At 40.1% G+C, this 10,151-nt stretch overlaps 1 protein-coding gene across 3 annotated transcripts in view; it reads left to right on the forward strand.

Annotated features, from left to right (window-relative positions):
• HACL1 (2-hydroxyacyl-CoA lyase 1) overlaps positions 1 to 4,248 on the forward strand; it is a 28,147-nt gene extending 23,899 nt beyond the window's left edge. For all 3 annotated transcript variants that reach the window (XM_036901004.2, XM_057491525.1, XM_036901006.2), the window contains 3 exons: positions 1,103 to 1,210; positions 3,046 to 3,232; positions 4,095 to 4,248. In XM_036901004.2, the coding sequence (XP_036756899.2) occupies positions 1,103 to 1,210; positions 3,046 to 3,232; positions 4,095 to 4,127 (328 nt within the window). In that variant the 3' untranslated portion in view covers positions 4,128 to 4,248. The remainder of the gene's footprint in view (positions 1 to 1,102; positions 1,211 to 3,045; positions 3,233 to 4,094) is intronic.
• The last annotated feature ends 5,903 nt before the right edge of the window (positions 4,249 to 10,151 follow it).

Consider the following 10,151-nt stretch of genomic DNA (forward strand, 5'->3'; position numbering starts at 1 on the left):
AGGAGAGTGATTTATGGGGATTCGGAGAGCGATGGTTCCCTCTGAGCATGAGGAGCAGGGAGTTACCACAGTCCTAGTTTTGTTTTTACATCTGATCTCAGGAATTATATCTGTAGAAAAGAAAACCCATGTTCTTCTGTTAGTGATTAGTAAAGTCAGCCTTTTTCTCTAATTATTACACTGTGTGATGTTTTTCTAACCGTGGGTGAAAGCAAGAACATGTGCTCATCACTGCCTCCCACAGCATCTAGCGTGTACCGATTGTCCATGAGGAGCCTGTGGATTCTTTTCAAACAGTACTTCTAGGCACCACCTAGAAATGGTACTTCAGTGGGTAGTAAGTGTGGAAGGTGTCATTCTTATTAATACCTGCATCTGTGAAAAACAGAGTTCAGAAAAGCTGAAGTATTTGCCCAAGGTCGATGGTGGCATAGTGGTAGAACCAGGTCTATGAACCCCTAATCTTGTATTCATTCTACTACTCCACGATGTTTCTGTTAATGATTTGATATTCTTTATTAGAATAACAAATGCTTACTTTTTGTCTTACAAAAAAGCTACCCATTTTTAAGTAAAAATTTCAGCCCAAAGAAAAGAAATTACTTGAAAATAAAAAGTGCTTTCCTTTTTTATTTTTTATTTTGATATCGTTAATGTACAATTACTTGAGCAACATTATGGTTACTAGACTCCCCCTATTATCAAGTCCCCCCTACATACCCCATTACAGTCACTGTCCATCAGTGTAGTAAGATGCTATAGAATCATTACTTATCTTCTCTGTGCTATACTGCCTTCCCCATGCCCCCCACCTCCTACATTATGTGTGCTAATCGTAATGCCCCGTTTTCCCCCTTATCCCTCTCTTCCCACCCATCCTCCCCAGTCCCTTTCCCTTTGGTAACTTAGTCCATTCTTGGGTTCTGTGAGTCTGCTGCTGTTTTGTTCCTTCAGTTTTTCCTTTGTTCTTATATTCCACAGATGAGTGAAATCATTTGATACTTGTCTTTCTCCGCCTGGCTTATTTCACTGAACATAATACCCTCTAGCTCCATCCATGTTGTAAGAATGCTTTCCTTTTATATTTTGCTCCCAATTTTAGATACAACTTGCCAATTGTACTTTTGGTGGTGAATAATAATGGAATTTACCAAGGCTTTGCTACAGGTACTTGGAAGGAAATGTTAACATTTGGAGATGCTACTACAGTGTAAGTAGCCCAGAATAATGTATGTTTACTTTCATCTGTTCCAATCTCTCTCTTCAAAGTCTGCTGTATTGGGATGTGCTACTGAGCTGGGAGTATTGCTCATTTATATTGTCAGCCCTTCTGAGGGGCAGGAACCCTGTCTGCATGGTTCCTTTTTGCATCTGGGATTGGGTGTCTCAATAAATAATTTATGACCAGGGAGCCACTGAAGACTTGGACAAATTAGTTTGATGGCTAAGCCTTGTTAAGGAAAGGGCTATTGCAACATGCTCCATCCTTCTGTCCCTGCTTTCCCACAAAGGAATGTCACTGCTCACCTATTATTTGTGATCCTTCCTTCTCTTTAACACTAAGCTAAATCCGATCATGTGGTGACACAGCCAGGCTGAAAGCATGTTGTCCACAAGGGGAATCTATGAGTCCTGGGGGTGCAGCAGGTTTGTGCGCTGACTTCACTTGTTGTCACTCGCTGTTTTGCGTTCATTCCTTTTTTCTTCTTTTTCTTTTGGATTCATAATAGTTGACCCTGTACCCTGCACTGTACACTATAGCCGCTAGGTACATGTGGCTATTTAAGCTGAATTAAATAAAATAAAAAATTCAGTTCCTCATTTTGACTAGTCATATTTCAAGTGCTCACAGCAACAGGTTGCTAGCGGCTTCTATACCAGATGGTGCAGATAAAAGATATTCCATCATAGAATGTTCTCTTGGACATTGCTGTATAGGTAATTAAAAATATGTGGAAATTTACTGTAGCAGCATCTCAGTTTAAGTGTTGGACATAAAAGTATGCCTTCCACTTCTCTCTCACTTACCAACTTAACATTTCCCTGTGTGGCCCCGGAAGATGACTGGTTAGCCAGAGACGGGTAAGATTCCTCAAGGGAGGAACAACCTAAGACAGGCACAGTCGCTGGGGGGTCATCAGGTGAGAAATTGGGGATCAACAGAGGTGAGGCTTAGAACCTCACCCCCCCTGTTCTGAGAGAAATCTTCTGCATATGTGGATGTTTTATTGCCCTTGTCTAGCTTGGATTAACACATAGTCTACAGGCACACACCTGATCATCTACATTTGCTCTCTTACAACACTAAACTATGTTTTCTACCTTTATGTTGTATCTACCTACCACTTCAGCATCTTATTAAAAATAATAAAGAGAGAAATGTGGTATCCACATATAAATCAAGTATAAAAATCAAATGTGTATTCATATTTGAACTGACTGTTTATAGTTCATAATGCATGAGCAAAACCAAAAGTTTCTGTGATGACTGCCCTTGTACTGTTCACCATGTAACTTATTCACTATGTAAGAATTTGTTCTCCATGTAAGAACTTGTTCGTTATGCTTCAGAAGATTGGAGACTGACGAAAATTAGGCTTGGGGTGGATTAATGATTGTGCATTGAGCATTGACTCCCCTATACAGAATTTTATTGTTGTTAACAACCATTTGATCAATAAAAATGAGAGATGCCCTAACAACAACAACCAAGAAAAAGTACACACTTCCAATTGTAAAATAAATAAGCAACCGGGATGTAATGTATAGCATAAGGAATATAGTCAAAATATTGTAACAACTTGGTATGGTGATAGCTGGTACTTAGAATTATCATGTATATAAATGTTGAATCACTGTGTTGTACACCTGAAACTAATGTAATGTAATACTGTGTGTCAACTACCCTTCAATAAAAAAATAATTATCTAAGAAAAAAAAAAAAAAAAAAAAAAAAAAAAGTATGCCTTCCAGTTCAGTCTAAGTTTTTCCACAGATTATTTCAGAGAATGATTTTTTTCTGTTGCTTGTGACCTCCTTTTTCAGGGCCCCTCCAATCTGTCTTCTTCCAAACTCACATTATGAGCAGATCATGACTGCATTTGGAGGCAAAGGGTATTTTGTACAAACACCAGAAGAACTCCAGGAATCCCTGAGGCAGAGCTTGGCAGACACAACTAAACCCTCTCTTATCAACATCATGATCAAGCCGCAAGCCACACGGAAGGCCCAGGTATGTGCACTTGCTAAGCGGAAAGCAGAAGCTAATCTCCCCTCCAGCCCCCAAAAGTACCTGCCAAATGGAGCACCCTGTTACTGCACAGTGCTTTCTAAACCATTTCTGACTTGGCACTTAAATATCTGTTGAGGTACATTCTGAGCAAACCCAGGCTCAGCCCTCACTTCCTGGAGCTTACGGTCCAGTTGGGGAGAGGGACTGTCTAGTCACTTCACGACTGGATACAGCACAGCAGAGGGAGGCAGGTGCTCTGAAGGAAAGGCACCAGCTCTGAACGAACACACAGCAAAGGAATCAGGGCTATATTGGGGTCATAAGGCTTCTCAGAGGAAGAGATGTTTGAAATTGAGCTCCAAAGGATAAGTAGGGACAAACTCAGCAAAGAGGTCAGGGAAGAGATGTGCAGAGGCTCTATGGCAGGTGGGAACAAGGCAAGTCTGAGCTACTGAAAGAAGGCCAGAGTGGCTGGAAGGCAGAAAGTGGAGGAAACACAGTGGGAGATGAGACTGTCACGGGGCGATTGGTGCAATTGCATTCAACATTTGGACCTCTTCAGTTTATTCTGTTCTTTTGAGTTTACTTCTGGTTCTTTTGGAGTCTAGTTTTCTGTTCTCTGATTACTGTTAATGGAGGAGGACCCAGAAAGCCATTTAGGTTGTTTGTAGAATAAGACAAAAAGGTTTGCTATGAAGTTTTAGCTCCTTTTTGGCAAAAGCATAAGACCAAACACAAGTTTCATCTCTCACCACTGTGGTAAAGGTGGTTATTATGGGACTTACGATTTTAGGGCAAGCAAAACAGTGAGGACATAGTTTGATACAGTTACTTCTTTTGATTGAATGTTTTCTTTTTCTAGGATTTTCACTGGTTGACTCGCTCTAATATGTAAATAAAGATGCTGGTAAGACTGGCCTTGAGGAGTTTACTCTTTCCTGTGAAGTGGAATTTTCCACAGTAAAATTACTATGTTAAAATATTTACACAAACAAATAGAAAACATTTTTAAATTGTGTTTTATAGTAAAGGAATTGATTAAAAACAGAAAAGTTACCAGTGTTCTACCACAGATGGTTTTATATTCACAGAAAAGGTTTTATTAAGTAATAGTAGCATTGTAATTGTCTAAAAGCTGTTACACATCAGTATTCTTTTACATAAATAAGATTACATTCTTTGACATACATCTTCTGAGGACAAAAGCCCCAAGGATTACCTGGTTAGAGGCGTGTTCAGGAAGCTGGAGGGCTTGGGCTGCTCCTGCTGCGTCGCTCCGTCTGTGGACGCCTTGGCAGCTCGGTCTCCCCAGTACTTAATGGAGCTGGTTCTGCACTCTGTGAGTAGGGTTTTTGTTTTGTGCTGTTTTGTTTTCCTAGAAAAATCTTACTGAGCCAAAGGAGAAGTCACACCATACCCAAACTAATAATTTGGGTTAGCAGCCTCAGTTTATGAAACTGCATTGAAACCAAGAGAGTCAATAGCCTTACCATATAAAGAATTCTTATGAATAATAAGAATATGAATATACTAGTAGAAAATTAGGCAAAGGGCATGGTATAATTAACAGAAAAAAACGGTCAATAAAAGTATGAGTGTGAATAAATATAAACATGCAAGAAGCTGAAAAGCTTTTTTTTGCCTATCTACTTGATGGAGCACTTTTCAAATTTGATTCTGAGCGTGGGTGAGGAGGCCATGTGGCAGCACCACTGTGCTGTGGTGGCTGCAGTCTGTGGGGAACCTGTGGACTGAATCTAGCTGTGCCTGACTGGGATTTTAAAAATGTGCACACCCTTTTTTTCCATATTTCCCCTTTTTTATTGCCATTCCATTTATCTTTGTGACTATTTTTCTTTACATTGAGGAACACATAATAAAGTGCACAAATCTTAATGGACAGCTTGATGAATTTTGACATGTGTATATGCTCTTGTAACCATCACCCAGATAAGATAATCAAACACTTATTTTTCCCTGTTCACCTATTTCACCCATCCCCCCACTCCTCTCCCTGTGGCAGCCACCAGTCTGTTCTCTCTGTGAGTCTGGTTTGTTTGTTCATTTGTATTGTTTTTTAGATTCTACATATAAGTGAAATCATATGAATACTCCATAACTTTTGATGCAGCGAGCCTATTTAGGAAATGTGTTCTAAAGAAACAATAAAAAATTTTGGGCAAATACATACAAGACTATTCAGTATAGTTTTATTTAGGAACAACCCCAATGTTTAACAGTAATACATTGGTTACATACATTATGATCTGTCAACATCATAAAATAAATATTGTATTAAAGAATATTAATAGAGAAATAATCACAATGTAATTTATGTGAAAAAAGCCAGCTACAAAGTAGATGGGCCCAGGTCTGGATACACCTGTACTTATTGGACACATACATACCCAGAGAAAAAAGGTGGGTGTGAAATAAACCAGAAGTTCGATATAACTTGGTATTGGGGTTATAGGCAATTTTTATTTTCTCTTCACGTTTTTCCTTCTTTTACAAAATTTTAAAATAAGAATAATTATATAATATTATCAATAACTGACACTATTTTAAGAGAATCTTAGAAATGGAGTAGTATCACTGCAGGGTCATTCCTGTGTATAATCTTCAATTTGATGAGAATTGGAGCTCAGGACGTTATATCAAAGTCCAGCCTCTTTGTTCCATACAAGTCAGATCTGTCTCCATTGGCTAAATAGGGGCATAGACGACCTCCACACGGTGCACTGCAGCTCTGCGGTGTTAACCCAGGAGATACATGCAGGGAGCTATACTTTTACCCAGCAAGGCCTACCCAGGTCTGCTGCTGCCCCTTTGGTAGAGAACCTGGGCTACATAGCCTCAGCAGCAGTGTCTCTAACCACGGATGCCTGCCTTGGGCAGCTGAATACAACACAAGATTCTGCTGTAAGATAGTGTGGGGGGCTTGATGAATATTTGTGAATGGAACTATATAAATATAAGTACTATATAGATGTAAGTTGAGGAAAATGCCCCTTTCCTAGTCATGTGATCTCGAAGGAAAAAAAAAAAAAGGTGGTAGTTTAGTAGACTATCCAGCACAGGTCAGTCTGAGCATGTAAAGACCAGACCGGTCCAGTGGCACTGTTTACTGACCACTGATTTTGAAATGAGTCTCATTGTAGGATTTTTCTTGAGAAGGATAAGGTATTGAATAAGTCCTTCTAAAATGAATCTCTTGGTTAATAGCCAAAGCTTACTTTGATAAAATATTTTGCACCTCCTAGTTTAATAATGAATACTCTGATCCTACTATGTTGAATACTCAAGTGCCTCATAAAAACTGAACTTTGAAAGATTATGGTTGTTTTCTTGATTTAGAAAAACCAAGAATCCAGGGTGGGGAATGACATGCTGGGTTAGTTCCTCTACTAATATTCTTTGTAGAGCCTTTCATACTTCATGGGGTTGTTTGGGGATTCAAAAAGCTATCCAGAAGCTTCTAGCCCAGTGCTTGGCTTACAGAAGGCACTTAGTAAATGCCCCATGATTTAAGAAGCTGTGACTTTAGAGGAGCTCGCTGGCCAGAGTTAATCCTGCCTGACAGTGTGTTTCACTTTTCAAGTAAAGGAGTCTTACTTCCCCAAGTAGGTGAGTCATTTCCTGGAAAACAGGTTATGTGTTTTTACTTCCTTATATAGCCTTCAACTCTTCAAGGGTTCTCTCAGTAATAGTTGAATGAGAATTCATGATGATTGGAAACAGCTCAGTGGGTATTTTCTGTGATTATTTCACACATGCACCTTTGAAGTAGCTCAGCTTACTATGTGAGGTGAGTGTATTTTCCACAGAAAAAAAGCCTCAACTCTGTTACGAAGAAATAATAGGACTTTTGAACACCAAAGGAAAATGAAAATAATCTTGAATCCAGGAATATTTTTGTTCCTGTACTCTTTGAAGACACTTTGCTAGACAGTGAGGAAGCAGTATCTTCCAATGAAGAAGTGGCATGTGACTAACAATGCAAACGTAGAGTTCTGGAATTTCATATGAATGTTTTAATAAAGTTGGAGACAAATTAAATTCCAGATGGAATGCGTGACTGAGAAACCCTGATAAAACTGACTCTGCTGACTGCTTGGGGAGTAAAATGTGTGCAGGTGATGTTTGAATCATCTGGTTTTTCTGGTTGCATTTGCTGCTGCTAATCTGAGTGATAGACTAACTTGTATAAAGGAAATGAAGATCTCTGAGTTCCTCCTATGGATAAGGTACAAAGGAGAGCACAGGCACCTGGGGTACAGATCTGACAGGCAGGACACCTCTGGTTTTCACTGGATCATCTTGGACCTTCCTTCCCCTCCGAGGCTTTTTCCTCCAGGAGAAGAGGTAGCTGATCAGTGAAAGCATGGTAAATCCTGAACCCATGGTAAATCCAGGGTGTATGGTTTCCCTTTCAGTGAGGGAGCAGGGAAAGGTACACCTAGAAACCTCAGGATCTCAGTTCCAAAGTTTAAAGGGAGAACCTTACATGTGACTCAGGCCTGGAGATTCCTGCAGAGATGGCGGCATCCATATTTTTCCTTCTGCCCAGCGGTCACTGGAGCCGGCTCTGGAGTTAATCCACAGCTGTAGAGTTCACCCTGAGGCTCATTCCCTGGCCCTGCCGTGTTCCCAGGAATTGCCTCCTCATTCCACTGGTCAGGGTGGACTCGAGACCAGAGCCGGCTCTGTCTTAGTGGGAGCTCTGCTCGTGCTGTCTCCACTGCAGTGCCCTCTGCACTCCCACTGCTTTTTGCCATATGGAATCAGCTATGTCCTTCAAGGTCCCACGCAAAGGTCACCTCTTCGGTGAAGCTGTCCTCCCTGTCAGCCGTCCGACAACACCCTGGATCACTCAATTCTGTCACTACTCATGATGTTCATGATTAACTGACTCCCTCTCACCCTCCCCGTCTCGATTGAGTGCTGTGTGCCCAGATGTCCCCCAGCCCACGTCTCCCAGGACCCGGGTCTCAGGCTCCTGTGTGGCAAGTTCCTCTGTGAGCTCACCACTGCAGAACCACTTGAGGCACAGAGGTATGTAAACATCACACACATTCTCCTGCAGGAAGGGCCTGTGTCACAAAGGCTGCACCAAACAACTTCAAACACATGCAGGATGGAGGATGAGCTGCCAGAGCCAGAAAGGAGCCCCCCCAATGCCTAGGGTGCCAGTTACAGGCAGTGTGGGGGTGGGGGCTTGGGGCCATGAGCCCCTGACCTTATGCAGAGTCTCCACCCTGGCAAAATGGGTCAAAAGAGAATTGAGTTACTAAAAGGAAATACTTTTTAAGTGCTGTGGGCTGAAATTTATATTTATACCCACTATGTTCATAAAACCATTTTATAACCCACTATGCTGTCCCCGTCTGCCCCTCCATCAACCACTCCACCCCCTTTCCCACCACCCTACCTTTGTTGTTATATTTCAGAATTTTCATGTTTATCTTCACTTATTTTTCCAAATTAACTTTAGTAGCAAAAAAAAGATCTGTTTTCATTGGAGTATGTTTGAATATATAGTATACTAATAGAAACACTTAAGGTTCAGTAAGGTCAACAGATCAGAAGACAATTGCTATGAAAACAGTTTCTCACAGTTCCCAGAGAGAACGCCACACTGCGCGCAGGGTTATGGCTAGGGTCCTGCCAAGAAGATGTGGGTCAGTTTTTGTTTGAACATGTTTGCAGTTCTTTTGCATATATGTCTAGAGATGAAATTGTTGAGCCATGAGAAAATTGTATTTCAATCTAAGGAAACCAAACTAGCGAATGCGTTGGCTGCACCAGTTTACATTTCCACAAGCAATGTTTATGGGTTTTAACTTTACATCCTTGCAAACATTGTTATTTTTAGTTTTCTTGATTATAGTCGTACTAATGTGTTGTGAAGGAGTATGATAGTGTGATTTTAATTTACATTTCCATAATTACTAATTTGGAATTTAACATCTTTTCATGTGCTTGCAGATGTTTCTATGACTTATCTGGAGAAGTGTCTATTCAAGTCCTTTGTCCTTTGAATTGGGTTGTTGTAAAAGTTCTTGGTATATTCTGGATAATAGACTCTTATCTGATATACAATGTGCAAATATTTTCTTCCATTTTGTGGGCTGTCTTTTCACTTTCTGGATGGAGTCTTTGATGCAGAAAAGCTTTTAATTTTGAGTAAATATCATCTACTTTCTTCTTTTGTTACTTACACTTTGGTGTCAGATCTAAGAAACCATTCCTAAATCCAAGGTCATAAAGATTTATCCCCATATTTTCTTCTAGAGTTTGCAATTTTATCTATTACATTTAAGCCTTATATCTATTTTGAGTTAATTTTTGTCTGCTGTTTGAGCTAAGAGTCGAGTTTCATTCCCCTGCACATGGATAGCTGGTTGTCTAGCACCATTTGTTGAAAAAACCATTCTTTCCCCAATTTAATGTTGTCCACCCTTGTCAGAAGTCAGCTGACCATAGAAGGATGCATTTATTTCCAGGCTCTGCATTCAATTTCGTTGATCTGTATGTATATCTTTATGCCAGTATCACGTTTTATTTATTGTTGATTTGTACTAAGATTTGAAATTGGGAAGTGTGAGACTCCAATTTTGATGTTCTTTTTAGTTTTGGCTCTTTGGGGTCTCTTGAAATTCAGTATGAATGTTAGGATCAGCTTGCTCATTCCTTCCCAGAGGCCCTTGGGAACTTCATAGGAATCACACATGAATCTGTAGATTATATACTATATACTATTGCTGTCTTAACATTAAGTCTTTCCATCACCATGGGATGTCTTCACGCTTATTTAGGTATTCTTTTCCTTCTTTCAGCAATGTTTTATAATTGTCAACATACAAGTCTTGCACCTTGATTAAACCTATTTCCAAGTATTTTATTGATGTTGACATTA

This window comes from Manis pentadactyla, chromosome 14, assembly GCF_030020395.1.
Source record: "Manis pentadactyla isolate mManPen7 chromosome 14, mManPen7.hap1, whole genome shotgun sequence".
NCBI classification, from domain to species: domain Eukaryota; kingdom Metazoa; phylum Chordata; class Mammalia; order Pholidota; family Manidae; genus Manis; species Manis pentadactyla.